General features: G+C 38.9%; 1 protein-coding gene across 1 annotated transcript in view; it reads right to left on the reverse strand.

Moving 5' to 3' along the window:
- ASZ1 (ankyrin repeat, SAM and basic leucine zipper domain containing 1) overlaps positions 1-17,813 on the reverse strand; it is a gene marked incomplete at both ends in the record, with an annotated part of 38,201 nt that extends 20,388 nt beyond the window's left edge. The window contains 4 exons of the mRNA XM_082752152.1: positions 7,440-7,551; positions 11,141-11,263; positions 16,072-16,165; positions 17,700-17,813. Coding sequence (XP_082608278.1) covers positions 7,440-7,551; positions 11,141-11,263; positions 16,072-16,165; positions 17,700-17,813 — 443 coding nt within the window. The remainder of the gene's footprint in view (positions 1-7,439; positions 7,552-11,140; positions 11,264-16,071; positions 16,166-17,699) is intronic.
- Positions 17,814-18,072: the final 259 nt, after the last annotated feature.

The raw sequence follows: 18,072 nt of genomic DNA on the forward strand, positions 1-18,072 counted from the left end.
GCTTACTTCAAGAATATTGATAGAAATATGGCTTTGCTCATCTTTTTTTTTTTTCTTATTCACAAAAGGTTCTGTTAGGTTAGTATTTTGTCTTACACAAGCACAGGTAAAAGTCTACTGAAAAAACAGGCATATAAATGTGAAGAAGCCATCTATTACTTGGAAATATGGAAAACGGAATGTAACTACACCTCCTCAAGATGCACATTTAATACGAGAAAAATCTGGAAATGAAATGAAGAAGAGATTGCACCAGTCTCTAACTAATTTATTTTAGCCCATCAACCTTTTCAAAAGTAGAAGTTCTGACTGAATGTACGGAAATACTTTTCTTATAATAAATAGGGTGCATTGGTGGATTCTGATCTTGGGTGGATTCTTATAATAGGGTCAACTGGTGGAACTAGTTGCATAAAAAAGTTTCCTGGTCTCTTTCTTCAGCAGTTTTAGAAGCCAAACAGTAACCTAGCCTGATGTCATAGCTGATGTAGCTTAAAGAAAATGCTTGATTAAAGAGCTCCTCATGTCCCTTCTGACCTCAATCACTCTATGATCCTATCAAGATTACTGCAAAAAAACAGAGAAAAACACTCTATAGTCAGTCCCTCTAACTTAACTAAATAATGCTATATATACACACAATGTCTATATAGAGACAGAGATCTATGAACATCAATATCATCATTTTAAAGAATAAATAGAAGTTGATTACAACCTAGTAATTTGTAGCAACAGAATCAAAAGGTACTTGCCCAATGCAGACACTGCTTCCCACACTTATTTGCATTTGGTGATAGGCAGCCTGTGACAGATTTTCCATGCTACCACCTTTGAAGTGTTTCTGTCTACAAGAACAGTACATTCCCATCCATTTTCATTTATTCTGCTTCTAGTATTTTTATTTTTTTTTGAAACTTGCACACCGCTACTACCTCGCAATTATCTTCTGCTTTTTCAAAGAAAAAATACTGAACAAAAGTCCAGAGCCAACAGAACACTCTTTTCTCCAAAGTACAACATGTAGAGGCTACAACCGCACAGTACTGCAGGGATAACATCTGAAATCAAAAGGCAACAACTTGATGACATGAGAGGCACTGAGAAACTACTTCTCCCTTTCTAAGTAAAACCCAATAAATGTGATGTTTAAAAGGTCCACCAACATGAATAGGCAATTCTGACTTCAGGCATTCCAGTTTCATTTATGTTTTAAATTGAAAAGCTACAGCCTGTTTTAGGGTAGAAACATTTACAGCACTGCTTAAATATGCAACTGCATTTATGCAGCAGAATCTATGAGGGGATACCATGCTATGTCTTTGACAAAACCACTTCTTTGGAAAGCAAGGCCCATTTACATGTATGTCTGAAAGTGGGTGGGAGACGAGCTTTAGGGAATAAAGCAAATAAACAACTTTGCTATCCCAACCCTGTAAAAAACAAAAACAAAAAAACCCCTGCAAATAGAACTGCAAGGTTTAAGATCCAAAACATCCATCATTTCTTGTTGAAGACACGGTACATCTTACTACAATCTAAAAAAGCCATACACATAAAGCATAGTGATAACAATCCAAGTAAGTGATCTGAAGAATCCTCTCTTCGTTCTGAGGAACCTTGCAGACACTCTAGATTCAGCAACCTGGCTCATAAAAGTACCTGTGCACCTGTTTTGCAAGAACCTGTGAAGTCCTTTGGCGTTGCACAATTTGCCACATGGCATTTGCCCATGTTGGACATGATACTCAAGGGTTAGTCAATATAAAATAGATACAAATCTTAAAGTGCACATAAGCAACTTATTAATCAAACATGATGTAAGTTGAACCTGTCGTGCAGAATTCACCACGTCTGACAAATACACATTCTTCTGGTTGGAATCACTCTCAAGCGAAACAAAGTCCACCTTTCTAGAAGATTCTCAATGAGGGAGGAAAGGAAGAGATGTCTTCCACCCACACGCAGGTTTCTTTCCATCAAAGAGATATTTGTACAAAATTTAGTAATGCAGCTTGGTAATCTTGAGAAGGATAAGTTGTATTTAAAGTCTCACAACTGCAGAAAGGTTTATTTCCTAAAACGACATATCACTAACATTAGGGAAAAAAAAACATAGCAGGTAGTAAACAACCTTATCAATTTAGTCTCTAATACTTTCTTCTTGAGACCCCAAAGAGAAGAAAAGCTACAAGACAGCAGTATTTTAATTAGTTGATGTGCAAACTGAATATTGGTTCAGGAAACCAAGAAGCATCTTCAGAAGCTTTTGGAGCCAGTTTATTAACTCCAGTGATGTACATTATGCTTATAACTGAGAAATGAAACAGTAGCAGTGTGCCCATAGCAACAGAAGTGAAGCTGTTTGTCCCTTTGCAAGCTTACTAGGATTTTAAGGAGCGAGGTGGAAAACTCTGTACAACAAACAGGATTGGAACCTACTTTAGCAGGTTGTGAGCTGCAATATACTTTTGTGAGCTGCAATATACTTTTTTAATTTTTTTTTTTTTAAAAAAACACTTTTCTTAAAAGCAAGGTGGCAGAAGAACATTCTACCATCTTGAAGGAGAGCTTGTTAGGAGAATTAAGCGTATAGTTCTAGTAAGAAGGCTGGGGTAGAATATATGTCAGGCTTAGTTTCAGACTTCATTTTAGACCACCGTTCTTTTATGCTTCTGTTTCTCAACATTTGCATAATTCTGGTAAAACAGATAGAAAATAGATACGTAAGTTCTACATAACACAGGAGATGAAAAAATAGACAAAGTAATTTTCACACAGCTAGAAGTCTACAAAGGAGGTGATTATAAAAGTGATTAGCATAAAAGGTAACAGTGGGGACTGCAAATGCTATGACATGTTCAATCATCCTGCCCTGTCCTTCTACCTCCTCACACTGTCCCATTTTTACAAGCAAAGTGGTTTAGCTGAAGACGCAGCATATTCTGATTTAAAAGAGAAAAACAAGTAAACCACATTATCATGTGGAAAAACAAAACAAAACAAAACACCACCACCAATTCTATGCAAATAACCATGAACAGTGAACACTACTACCAAAAGAAGAAGCCAAACATACTTGAGACAGAACCTTGCTGGTATAATGCTAATGGATCGCAGTGCAGGTTTTGTTTCTGTTCTACAGAAAGGCTGCTCAGGGGACATCCTGAGACATGAGGATATATTGTTCTTCTCACAAAGCCTGTTGCAAACAGTGTCTAACATTGGTACTGTCCCAGAGTATCTTGTATCTCTGCCTCTGATTAACAGTACCAAGCCTGGTGGTACCACTGTGCATTCAATACTAGCTGAAAATAGTACAGTCATCCAAATCGTCCATTTCTGTGTCTAGACTCCCCTCTACTACGAAAAAGGGTGATGAACAAGCTTCAACACTTAAGGTTAGAAGAATGGCTTTTAACTCACGCATTTACTGCACTTTTGACTTTTTCCTAACTTCAATAAAAGGAGGGAAGACACACATGGCCGTAGCCCAGATGAACACAGTACTTTTATTAAGAGTAATTTTTTCCATCTGTTTTTTTTTTTTTTTTTTTTTTTTTTTTTAATATTTAGTCCCTTTGTACTGATGTTTGACCAACATAATAAAATGTCTTTGTGAGTTCATAGTGCTAGAATGAGACACCCTCTCGAACTAACAAGGTCTAATATGAGGTATCACAAGATCCTTTTCTTGCAGAAGAAGATCAAAGATCTTTACTCAATCGGTACTAAATGCCCTGATTTTCAACCAGTATTAAATGCCCTGGCCATAAACCACACTGTAGTGCATTAATTTTTCCCAAGCTATTTGCCTTTGCTGAGATGGACTATTAGTCATTTGGCGTAGTTAACTATCACACCGCGATAACATCAAGGTCTTTAAAATTATTATGCAGCCATGCAGACTCACTATCTTATCAGTAGCAATAAATATCTTGCTAAAACTGAGGTGTTACACAATTGCTTTATTCTGTCTACGCAACCTGAAGAGAGACCTACCTTGTGAACTGGGCAATACTGAGGTGAAAATTTTACCCTCCCACTATCATCTGTATTTACAGTTGGAGTTCATGATTTTAGAGGTCTTTTCCAAACTAAATGGTTCTACGATTTTCTTGAGAGCAAAAGTAGCCTAAAACTTCCATTGTGAAACAGTTTCTTGATACTCCTTAAAACTACTCCGAATGTAAGCAGAAGTGAGTTAATGTAGGTAATTTAACACCAGACCTGAACGGTGACTGTATTTTAACGTGCATGCATTGCTGTACTTAACAGTACGCTTCCATCTCAATTTTTAATCTTCACAACAACACAAGTATAACAAGACAGAAGAAGATTCTGGTGTTATAATACTTGCAAACAACAACTGTTTTGAAGATTTTCTCCAGTCACAAAATTCATAAACATTTTAAAACAGAAACAGAGTCTTGGTCATTGACCAGGATTCAACTATACTAGAAATTTTAAGATTGAGGCAAAAAACGCCACACACACATCCCACAGAACATGCAACAAAGAGCTTATTTCAAAATAAAGGAAGTTGCAGTCATTCACCTATTTGTATGCCCTTCAACAAAAATCTGTTAGCATGAAACATCAACTCAAAACACTGTCCTTACCTGCAAAGCCATTAGGTTTCTTTTATCGTACTTAAATAAACAAGAATTTGGAGGGTATCATCATTAAAATCCAAGTCTACTAAACAACCTATGAAATACAATCCTAGGAATTGTTCTGTAATTTAGTTGTCAGTTGGTGATACTCTTTTACTTCTGTCTAAAATGAAGTCACAGGTTAATATTAATAAAACCAGTGTACCTTTTAGAAAGCACTGCAGGTAAAAATAAGTTTTTAAAAAACAAAACCAAACAAATAACAAAGAGTCTGCTTAAATATTTCCAGGCCTTACAAAAGGCTTAAGTATATCATTTACATTTGAGAGCAAGGGGGAGGTAAATCGTACAAGATAAAAACATTTAATTTCTCAAGCTAGCATTCACTTAGATGAAGCACTCCGAGTACAGTAGCTCTGCAAAGACTACACAAGAGCAGGTCTTACAATGCTTTCTCATTTCACCTATCCAATACCTTGTTTGTCTTTCAAAACTCTGCAGTTGGCACTTCTGCTTTCATACACTGCCTTCTCAATAAATACTGGTGGCTATAAAACCAGTTTTACTTCCTGATTTTAATTCAGCAAAAATAACAGAAGTTACTCTGCTTAATACTTTCTCCTTAGTATTCTATTCTATTGCAAAGAAACCATTTACCTATCCACTCTTAAACTTGTCTTCTTTCTTAGACTGCATTTCAAATAACAGGTTATTTTTAGTACTCTTCTGCCTCGTCATGCACACTTCATGAATTAGTCAAAAAAAATGTTCGAATTCCTGTTTATCACCTCCAAATGATGTGAAATCAAAGAACAATCCATATGGCTTCACTGCCAGATCAACAAAGAACAAGTATCAAACTCTGTCTTACACCACAGTTAGATTTTCAGCTGTGAATTCACATACATTTCAGTTGCTGGTGGATGCAAGGGAAGACTCCTAAAATCACTGTTTTTTAAGTACTGAGATAACCAAATAATGCAAAGTTTAGTTCTTAACGTGCAGTGCACTGATCACATAGTGAAGACTCATGATAATCTCTACTCACTGACAGTTCAGATGTCCTCTTACGGAACACTCTGCTTGATCTAAAAGAACAGGCGAAGCAGGACTTGAGTGCCATGCAGAGGATTTGTTGAGTTTCATGATCTTCACAGAATTCTGATGGGTTTCATCCCAGTGTTTCTGAACACACTGGAAGAAGCCCCCACAAAGCAGCAGCTAAACTGCCATTAGCAATTCTAATAATGGAGCAGTATGCATGGAAGTCAAATACTGGGAAGGGAAAAAAAGGCAGCAGGGAGATTTTTGAAAAAGAAAAAATCCAGCTCTTGTCATCTAACTTCTACTTTTGTTTGGTTGAAATGCTACATTTTGGATTGTCAGTTACCTTTTCGTTTGAGAAAGCAAGAACTACCACAACTGGACACGGGATCTGGTACTACTCAAGAATTAACTCGCATGTTAGCACAAGGTCTTAGGGAACAAAGAGAGATAGTAAATAAGTAAGATCAACTATGCAAAACACACACTGAGTTTATAAATAAGGTTTTGCCCTTGAAATTCCCAACTCTTGTGTCAGAAGCCAGTCTTTTTTTCTTCAAAGTTCAGCCAAAGGCCTTTTTAAGTGTAAACTTCCAGCTTTAGCTTGTTTTCAAACATCCAGGGCAAAGCTGTATAATGGAAAGATTTCCCCCTATTTTTTCAGGCAAGACATTTATTTTAATACCCAGCTATCCGAGGGCAACAAGTTGTAATTATTTCAGAATTTGCAGTTTTCTTTCATGAGCAATTTTTAGCTTATAAAGAATGAATGGGGCACTTAATTTTAGTGCTGTAGATCAGTGCCACTTCAGCACAACTTTATAAATAAATTATTATTATTGTTCCCTATCTATCAGTACTATGATTACAGTGAGGGTCAGGCCCAGCAAATTAATTGAACTATTTTAATAAGAACCCACAAGCCTCCAATTCTGTTCTTTTTGTATCACTACACAGTCCACATATTTTAGGTAATGTGGTAAAGAGGTGAAAAAGCTGTGGTGTAAAAAAGTAAGTTCAGTCAAGTGAAAAACAAGCAGTTTCAGTTTGAACTAAACAAAAAGCTTTTTTTTTTTTCCAGCAGAGGGAGGATACTTCGTAATGGATCAGCCCAGAATTTCCTTCTTCATGATTTAAAACAAATCACTGCAGCAGACTATGCAAGTACAGACAGCTCGCAATGCGTTGCTTCAGACTGCTGAGACAGGACATGGTAATTTGAGAAACAAACTGTCATCTGCTTTTTTTAAAAGGAGATTAAAACATGCTTGCATTAGAATAACTTTTATTTACAGAGAAGTTTACTTTTTCCACAGGAATCTCTGTAAGGAATATAGCTAGATAATCGCAAAAAGCTCAAAAGCAAAGCCTGAATTTAAATAAAGAATTAATCGATTAACTGATGGGTTAACCCACATCCTTACACAGAATAAGAAATATGCCTCTCCCAAATCATAGGGTATATTTCCTGTGCTTACACTATTGTCAACCAAAGGGATTAAAATAATTATCTTTAAATAAAGCACAACAAAATTAAGAACAAACAAAACCACCAAAAAACACAACACACACACACACATTTAAATTTGATCACATGCTTAGTCAGGTGAATGACTATGCTAGAAGAAAAAAACACTTGCACACTAATCTTTCTGTACATACAGAGAGCAGCAAAGTTACAAAAAGCTAATGAAGTAGACATCTTAAGTGGTAACAACTAAGCCTAAAAATGTCTCTACAGTAATATTACATAATACAGTGTTCACAGACTTTTTTTTGTACCTGCAAGTAAGGTTAGGGTCGACATTCCTTGACAGCAGTAGTTCCACAGTCTTCAAGATGTTTTCCTCTGAAGCATGAGCAGCACACGCTGCCATCAGCACTGTGTACTTATCTATTTGGAAACTTACAGTTAGAAAATTGCATACACCAATACTATGCTAGTCCAAAAGTTCCTTTAAAAGCCTTTACATTTGCTAGATTTGTTTATCAGGTGCTGATAAACTAAGATTTAAAACAAAAGGTAAGAAACTTGTTTTTCTTCCACTAAAAGTCACTAGACTTGTCAGGTAAGATAAAGGCATCTAAAACGAGAAGACAAAGACAGGAGTGAATGATGCTAGTAGAGCATTTACCACTACTGAAGGTGAGGATGCTTGCTTAGGTAGTGAAAAAAAAACCTGCAGGAGCTTAAATTTAGGTATCTGTTTCTAAAACCTTGGTCCACACCAGGAGATTCAATCCCTGTTCCTCCCTACCTCTCCCCAAAACACAGCCAAATGAAGTAACATCTTACTGAAGTTAACTGCAACAGAAAAAAAGTACATGCAACTATTTTTTAAAAAACACATAGCAACATCAATTGTAGGGAGAACAGGGGTCCATACAAAAGAAAGTTCAAGTAACAAGGCTTTATTAAAGGGATGAAGGAAAAGGAAACCAGTTTACAAACCTAGACTACTATTGTGCAGTACTGGCAGGAAGAAGATGGCAAAAGGAGGTATGTTCCTTAAATCCACATCCACAATACGTAAAAAAATCATCATGAGGAACCAGTGTATTTCTTTGCTCCAGCTCCAGAGGCAGCTGGGTGTTACGTGCCACCTTTACTCATGGATCAGAACTGCACACCACTGCTGTTTGCCCACAGAACAGGGGAGATCTTTCTTATTTTTCTCCTACAGGTATTTGGAAAACATCACACCTCAAGGACCTTAGCAAGCTCTTTGGCTTAGAAGACTATCATTTGAACAACTGCCCACTTCGCTTACTGCACAAACTTACATACAAGCTCAAACATGCCTTCAGCAATTTAACAAGTATAATTTTAACTGTACATACTTCAGACCAATCCTTGAAGCGTTACAACATATTTTCTACCTTTCTTATAGAAATCTTAGGACCGTGTATGCACTAGTACCTTTATTCTTCAAAAGAGATCAGATAATTTTTGCATTTAAACTTGAGAAGTTTATATACTTCACCCCAATCTGCTCCACTTTCTTTGCTTCTCCCAACTTCTTGTCTTTGACTTCTCCAACTTAAGACCTTAGGTTTATGTTTAAATTCACCTAGGTTTTTATAGACCAACCTGCAACTTTCAACCTTCTCATACAGAAGTTGTAAAACACATAGATCGGTGTATTAAATGAAAAAATAAGTTTCATAGAGTCACTTAAACTCCTTAATGGTAAGTAATTAGCTTTCCAGTAAATAATTTCATTCACTAACAGATTCTTGCTCTAAACATTTAAACTGGTCATCAATAATAACATGAACTGAAAGCTGGCTGGACTTTGAACAAAAGATAGCAATAAACATCATTAATCTGGGAATTACATTTAAGAAGAAACTGTAGTTATATTTATATTCCTTAGTTAAAACAGTGATAAAGGGTGGGAAGTTGATTTCTGCTGGCCTACCTACAGGTCATACATAAGCAAGAGAAGAAGAAACACCTTAGAACACTCAGGTTTCTCTTCTGCACAGAAAAAAAATAGTAAGAGACTGGTAAAAGATTAGTCTGTGGTCAGGCTAGCTGAAAAAAAACACACACAGAAGAGACAGTGTATTTACTCCTTCAAGATGCTACATTCTGATGCCACCACACAGCAAATGCTACCATTAGCACCTCATTCTTCGTCACCACCGAGGTTCATTCCACTATTAGGGTAAAATTAAGCAAGTAGCTTACAAAGAATAACTGAAACGTGACAAACGGTGATTAACAGTAGAGCTGTTGTTAGGATTATAAGGTTATAACATTACTAGTATGGGATCACTCGAGTGGTTGCCAGCTCATACAGAACAACCAGGACTGATGACATTTAGTGCCACTTAGGGATGGCATAGCTGTACTGAACACATTTGGCTTGACCTGAATCAATCGCTTGCAAGACTGCTCCTGGCTGGACAATGCTCAGCTGTGCCCTAGCTACTATTTCACTATACAAACCAGCAAGGAAACAAGCTGAGAAACCTGATCCCAGCAAGGTGCCACTTTGGGCAAACACAACTGGTCACACGGTGAAAAAATGCCATGCATGTTGGTTAACTGGATGGCTGAAAATGCTGCCCACAGAAGTTTCTGTCCAATCTACAGCTCTCTACAACCATAAACATGGAACACGCATGAACTGTAGCAGCCACATGAAAGTCCTCTGACACTGGCTAAGGACAGTAATTTGAAGGCTTAACTGTCCTTGGTGCAGGCAATCTACTCTTATCTCAGACTGATCAGCTCCTAAGAAGTTCAAGAAAATTTTAGAATCCTGATTTGTACCACTTGCACTGCAGTCTACTACTTCTACTACAAATACTGGCAGTCTACTGGAAAATAAGAGCACCGTTTTTATGTACTTCATAGTAACACGTTTCATCAGTTTCTTCTGTATTGCAATGTCTTTTCTAGAGCTTGGCTAAGTTTTCCAACATAACGAAGCAGAAGGAAAACACTACAGTTGAAGCAGGAGAGAATTATTAATGAGCTATAAAAACTGAGAGAGGAACTAGTAGTATTGATAAGTTCCATTAAACTCTTGCCAAAAACCCAGATTTGGCAACACATTGAAGAGTAATTTTCACTTAATATAAAACTTTTGCTCTAGTTTTAGAGAAGTCAACAGTAGTTTCCCATTAACTGGACAGCTACTCCTGCAAACACATTATTTCTTCAGTTAATGCCAGAGGAAGGAAATTACTCTTTGTCACCATCTTGCAGACCTGACATATGACCTACTCTTCTGATTGTTAGGGTGTAGTCATTTAAAATATAAAAATCAAAACCCATCATTAACCTAAAACCTAGTGCTTATTTATTACTTTGGTCTGAAACGAGATACAGTGCGATCACATGAGCAGGTCAGCTGGCACGTTTGAAGGCTAACAATGAGTGACTGGAGAGCAGAAAGCAAACAACTGCAGTGGGAGAAGCGTCATCTATGGCCTTAAAGATGAATCTACTGCACATAACCAGCTGGAAAGCTGAACAAAGGAGTAACATTTTATAGGAAAAAAGCACTTCTGTTAGATTTAGAAGGGATGAAACAACATCGTTATCATGAATTTAAAAGCAGTGGGTACCACCCAAAATTCAGGATTCTAGCTGTTTTCTGCATTCATAACAGGATCAAACAAAGGAAGTTTTAACTCTACAACTTCACCCTAGGATTCTTAAACAGGTATTTTCAAACACTATTTTAAAAAATGTACCTGGGGATCAGGAGGTGTTATGGAAGACAGAATGCGAAGGAAAGAGAGAGACAGAATAAGGATATCCATCAGCTGAATCCAGATGAGACCCAAGAATATATATATATATATATATATAACTTCAGAAATACTACTTTTGCTTTAAAAATCTAGACTATATCCCAGTTCCATTGTGATCATTTGATTTTTTTCTCTCTACATAGAAAGAGAATAAAGGTAGGACAATGTCTGGCACGGAGAGGCACTGGCCACTATTTTTATTCACATCTTACCTATTTCAAAGCATGCATTGGCACCTCTGTCCAGAAGGAGACGCACCACTGCAAAATCAGCCACACTGGCAGCACACATCAGGGGAGTCCATCCAAACTGAAAGCTAGATTCTATGCTTACACCTGTCAAAATTTAAGATACTAAAATCTTTAAATTACATCAATGAATCTTTTATAAAAAAGATTTTATAAAATCTTATTCAAATATGTATTAGCATGAAGGTTACACAGTTTCCACTTAGTCCTCGGGAAAGGAAAGCCTCTTATACCATTGCTGTTTTTTAAATACATCCTTCTCTGGAATATAAGAAAACAACTTTTAGAACTGACCCCAAGGAAGCCCAGTACTCAATCCAAGTAGGTAAGCACAACAGAAAAGCATTTAAATAATAATAATAAAAAAAACCCTGCAAATTAATTTCAGAGAAGTGAACATAATCTGTTCTCTCCACTTTAGTGCTACAGCTTTTCTCAAACTAAACCCCCAAATTTTTATTCTTACCAAGCCAAATGGGCTGCTGTGGAAGCAATGTGTCTGTCATACTATTAAGACCATACTGACTAGGGTTTTCTGGCTTCATGGCTCCTTTTACTAGCTACCTTCCAATGCAGCTAAGCTGCAGATACTAGTTTTGTGTTCAGTACTATGAAAATATTATCTCCAAAGAAATATAATTTACGATCTCTTCCAACCCAAACCATTCTATAATTCTAAGATAAAATAATGCAAGATTCAGTCACCACCACCAGCTTTGTTAGCCTGTATAATAGTCACAGCCTCTCCTGTGGCTAATAATAAACTGGCCAGACGGCCCTTCCAAATTCACCAAACATGGAGTACCAGACCCAGCAACTCACGTGACAACTTTCAAATAAAAATCTTTATAGATTTTTGCAGTAAGAGAAAACATCCCTTTACTCATCCATCACGTATTATTTCCTCTATAGCAGTTGGTTGCCATCAGTTGATTCCATGTTAGTCCAACAGTGATTGTGGATTACTAAATGTATTTCTTTACAAGAGGAAGTTGTGGAAAACACTGTCCTAAGAAATTTGTGACAGTCAAGCTACACACAAACCTTTTCATGCAGAATGTGTATCTACCTTCTCTGCCTAGACAGCTTGTCAAAGATCTGCTCACTGTAGCAACATGAAGCCATTAAAGCTGAGTAGAAAGTCACCGCTCTGCAATTGATTCTTCAACTGTTCAGGATCAGGAGTTGTAATCAATAAAGAGGAAGCATTCAACAAATGCCGGGTTTTGAAGCATTCTAACACCTGCAAGCCACAGAAGCTATGATCAAATCCTTTCAGTAATGCATACATACTAGCTGCAATCCTTAATGCCACAGCATTCCTGTTTGCCGTTTACAAAACGCTTCGCTGAGGCCCACAGCCAAGTTCCACAAGGCGACCCAGTAACTGTGGGTGAGGACTGCCAGTCCCTCAGCAGCTGTATATGAACTTCCTTGTAGACAAGTCACTTCAAGTATCTAGAAAGTTTGATATCCCACAGCCCACTGAACTAACACCGCTAGGGAAGGAGGATGAGAAAGCTGGCACTCTCAGCATTACAAAGTCACTGTCTCTCTTCAGAGGAAAAGCAGTCCAAGTGACTACAGCTCCCATCCAGAGCTTTTTAATACATATTTGAATAATAATGGCAAAAGACCTACTAGGCATGCATTCAGATTTACTGGAACACTTGATAATGTGCTTTCCTTGCTGCTTTCTTTACATATATAGTGGACAGTATCGGCCAGAATGCTGGTGCTTTTCCTAAGTTTTAAAGGTAGAATGGTCTTCTTTTGCAAGGCAACTTTGAAATGTCAAAGTTGCATTGCAGCCTGTCACACGTGGTCTGCTGCTGTCTTTCTAGTGAGTGCCGTGAAGCATTTCTGCACTGTGGAAGTCACAACGCAAATTGTTACCCTCAGGGGAAGATAGAGAAAGGACAACTAAAATAGCATCAACACTTACCTGGCTGCTTGGCTGCATGGTTATAGGAGCTGTTGACCGAGCATCTCCCGCTAGTTACTACTCAAACTCATTGCATGAGCTGTTTTCAAGTGCTCGTTTGGTATTAAAAACGCCCTTACAAAGTCTGATAAGGCAACAATGAAACCCAGGAAAAAAAAAAAAGATTTAGGGAAAAATGAGGCCAGATCAGCCAGCCTGCTGCAGCTCCATGATCCCAGGTCCAACCAGTACCAAGGCTGTGTGTGTATTCCCAGCAGGCAAACACAGACACCACAGACACCACCAGCCCCACAGACACACAGAGCGCTCACAACACAGCATCGATGGCCTCACCCTGCTCCCCTCTCTGTCCGAACAGAGGGCTCCACAGCCCACACGTGCACCCCCCTGCCTCCCACTTCACTCACTGGCTAGTCTGGTTTGATCTTTGCTAGTGATCACACACTCACTCGCACACCTTAGTGCAGCTTCTCTGGTACCTCATTCAGGTATTTTGTTGACTGTGGCTAGTAACAGCAGTGGTAGGAAGGCTATTTTTAGAGAGAAAAATGCAACCTCAAACTCAGAAAGTTTAACAAGGAAGAACTATAATCAAATTCTGCATATACCTTTTCACGATAAGTAATTCCAGGGATGATACAAAAAAATGTAAGGTGCTGAAAGACTCTTACTTTAAGAACCGCTTCTACTTTTAAAATCCATTCACATTCAGTCTCAATTTATTTGAGGGGCAACTTCTAAAATGATTGATACTGGAAGACTTCTTTTCTAATAGAAGTATTGATTTAAGTCTGTCAACAGTGACTGCTGTGGTTCCACAACACCTTAAAGCTAAGTTAAATAGCACTGCTGCTGTCTCCAATGCTGGCCCACCTATGGTTCTCAGTTCAAAGTCCTAAATGGCTGAAAAATTACTCATTCCCCACCCTCCCATACATAGTTTACTGTTATTTCAGTTGTCTGAACCACCTGCACAAGACCAGATGAGCTCCGACAAACATGCAAAGACAGACTGCTGAGAACAAGAAAGGAGTGCCTGTGTTTGTATCTCTGATCTGCCTGAACTGTCACTAGGCCTTAACTTTTAGTCCCATTTGAGGAAAACATACAGATTATACAGTAGTAAGTATTTTGCTCCCAGAGCAGACCAAAATGCCAGTTAGAGTCACCTCCGCACCTTCTACTTGCTTGCAATACTTTGTGACACACACTTCAGGAAACTGTTCTTAGTATGTTAGTATTTTATAGTAGAGATTAGAGAAGACTTGTCCATTTCCTAAAGGAGCTCTGTGAAATTGCCTCAGCAGCACGGATTCTTGGAGCAATTGCAACGCAAGCCAGGAGACAGCATGTTCTTGTTCTACCTGAGGGAACGTCCATAACTGTTGCTAGGAAATCCATTTCCAACACAAACCTGGAGCTTGGTGGAGAGCTGGTAGCACGCCTTCTGCAAGCTCTACTGAACAGAAACTAAAGGCAACTTTGGAGGCAAAGATTTCATCTGACTAAGCAGTAATCCTCTGAAGGACAATGCCTTTCGTCAGAGAGGCATTACGTTCCACTGCTCTGCAGAGGCTATAATCGATGTGTTAAAAATTAATCATTATCTTAGGAAATTTATAGACACTCTCATGACACTCACTGCCTTGTGCATTTTAGAGAAGATGCCAGACTACAGGAATTTTCACCTTCCAAATGGCTAGAACAGCTCATTACGTGGCAAGCATCAACACAAAAAGATTTGATCTGAGCTATTACTGTTTTGCTGAATAAGCAGTTTAGAATGGCTAACTGTAACAGAACAACTAAGCAATCCAATGCACAGGTATTACTAAAAACTCAACATGAGAACAGATTCGTTCAATGCAAGACAGAAGATACATTTCACACAGTATTCACACACCGTGTTTCAACCTGTGCATTGGTTTTGAGTTAATACTGATTTAAAATAAAATTATTCCTTGCTGGGGTGAGAAAGTCTTCTCTTTGAAGGGCAAGTAATGTCACCAATTTAAAACTCAGAAAAACCCATTGCTAGCTGAAAAAAATACTTTCTTCCAGCCACAAGACACATTTTCTCAGAGAACAAGCTCATGGCTACTTGTTCTGCTTGCTTGTTGAAGCAAAACTTCCTGATAATCATCACTAGGCAGGTCACATCAACTATGCAGCTTCTGATTGCTCTGGATGCTTCAGTAAGTCCAATCCTCCGAACACTGAATAGCAGAAACACATTACAGAGAAATACTGAGTAACAGATCATGGAGAAAAGCTTTTAGTGTCAGGACAAGCTACTTTTTAGTGACAAATGCCACATAAACCCTATTAGACCTTTTGGAATCACAAAATCTTTCTCCAGCTGATGTTGCCATGACACTTGGCACGTACCAGATATTGTACTATTAAACATGGCACTTGTGAAAATTAAGGTATTACAAATGGCACATGCCACAAATTTAACAGTGCTGTGGTCAAGAAAAACATGGAATTTTCACACAGGGGGAGCACACACACACACACAAAAAGCCGATGTCCTTCCTTCTCCCCAACCTCCAAAGTAGAACAACAAAATAAAGAATACCCACTCAACTCTCACTCTCAATTTAAACAACCTCAAATTCAGTGTTTGTGGTAGATATTTTCAGGTTAGAGATACATCTGAAAACAAACACCTTATGTAATTGCTCCCACATGACAGCTTTCTCAGTTTCCTTGAGTTTTGACTGACAAAATAAATATCAATTAGAAGGAGCTTGCAGAAATACATCATGCTGAGACACTGAAAAAAAGCAATTTCATCTTTATATCAAGAGTTTTTATCCCATATTGGACATATTCACGTATTCTTATATTGACCCAAGATGTTACTTTGAAACAAGAAACTTCAAAGCTTTAGAATTCTTTCCAAGTTCAAGCAAATGTATTCAACTTCATAAATAACTTTAATTACCTGAGTTTAAGAGTTCTTCTATCAAGGACACATCACCATGAACCAGAGCATTCTTGAATGCATCCTTCTTGTCTAACTCCAACATTTGATCCAACTGATAGACAGACAAAGAAAACTAAAGTTAAAAACATGGTAACTGTTTCAAGCTAGCAACTACAGCTTGATTTCAGTATAAAAGCACTAATGATCTCTGTAAGGACAACAAAGAGAAGTGGAGGAAGAGAAAGGCATTGTTAAGACTTTACTTCTTCCACCTTCCACCTCTGTGGACCTGCTTGGGCAGGTAAAAAAAAAAGCTGTAAAAAAAAAAAATTTTAAGATGACCTTCTCAGAAAGGTTCCATTCTCTGAAAATGCAACTATCTTCCTTCTCAATGGATGTGCTATCCTCCTACAGTGTTTGCAGATTTTCTTAGTGGTGTGTTCTTTCAGTTAAGACTCCTTTTCATATTCTGCTGCTAAAACAATATTGCAACACATTTCTTTACCTTTTTTGCACATTTCACATGCTGTGAAGCGTTAAAAAAATAAAACGAATATAATTAGAAACAAAAATTGCAACGTGGGGCAGCGTAATCCAGTGACTAGCTGTGTGGCATAGCCCCGCATTTCATCGCTGGAAGGGTTAATGTTGTTATTCCCTCCTACTCCTGTGATGGCAAAAGACTTATAATTGCTGTGTCATAAATGAGTTGGCTAAAAACTGATTTGACCAAAGGACTGGTTTACGATTCAAGCCGTTGCCTGACTCACGTTCCTTTCACAGAAGCATCACAAATTTGTTCTATATTAAAGCTGCAGATGCAGATTGCTGCTGGCATCATCCCAACTATAAGTGATTACATACACCAATGAATCAAGGAATATTCACTAGCTTCTTTGCTGACAGAAGAGGGTATAGTCAGAAGTCATATTTTGTGGTAAATTTGGAAGTTGTATCACGAAGACTCAGAATTATACTATTTCCTCCAGGGTATTGTAGTCTTTCCCACATTTTTTGCAGAGTTCTTAGTAACTAATTAATGTATAGACAGTCAATGATAAGAAACAGCCAATAAATTAATTTGGACTTATTTATACTCAACCATCAACTTCCAAATGACGCATATCTTTGGGTAGGAACCTTGATTTAAAGATCAAGGCCAGTGAAAAATTGACTGTAACCTTTAGCAGAGTACTGCTAATTTTAACCTTACTTCCATTTTCTAGCTCCAGCCACGAGAAAAAGCCATGCAGGTCCTCCCTTTGCCTCGCACTATCAAATGCCTCACGATTATCAGATGCCATAAATCTCTTACGTCTTCATATGAGGATGAAACATTCTGAGATTTAAAACGTAAAGCAGCTTTCTAGGCCTCAGGTCTTTCTCAGATTCATTCTCACATGGGAAGAGTAATAGGTCTGCCATCAATAAATGCAGAAATCCTTTATGAGAAATGTAAAGATTTCACATAAGAAGCCAATCCTTCAAAAACCAGGTTTTATATGCCTAGACCAAGGATATTCCACCATTGCTTCTAAAAAAAGACCCACAACAGAGACGGGGGGTGGGTCTCAAGCCCTCTCCCCTCAGCCGCCACCCAGCCCCGGCTGGACGAGGGCTCCGACAGTGGCGAGGCCTCGCCCCACCTGCGCCTCATCCCGCGGGACGCCGATATCCCAGCAGTCGTCGTCGCTGTCGCAGTCCTCGTCGCACCCCGCCGCCACGCGAGCGCCCCACGACGCGGCGGAGCCCCGCGACATGGCGGCGCCCCGTCACGAAATGGCGGCGCCCCCTCACCACACACACACACACACACACACACACACACACACACGCGCGCGAAATGGCGGCCGCGGCGCGAGGCTGCCTCGCGCGGCACGCGCCCGGCCGGCGTCGCCTGGGGAAGGCGGGAGAGAGGCGGGAGGGGGGGTGTCACGTGGCCGCGCCGCCTTCCCGCGCGAGGCGAGGCGAGGCGGGGCGGAGGGGCCCTCGTGTGGCCTCTGAGGGGAAGGGGGGAGC

This window comes from Aythya marila (assembly GCF_965140915.1).
Source record: "Aythya marila genome assembly, chromosome: 1".
Classification (NCBI taxonomy): Eukaryota; Metazoa; Chordata; class Aves; order Anseriformes; family Anatidae; genus Aythya; species Aythya marila.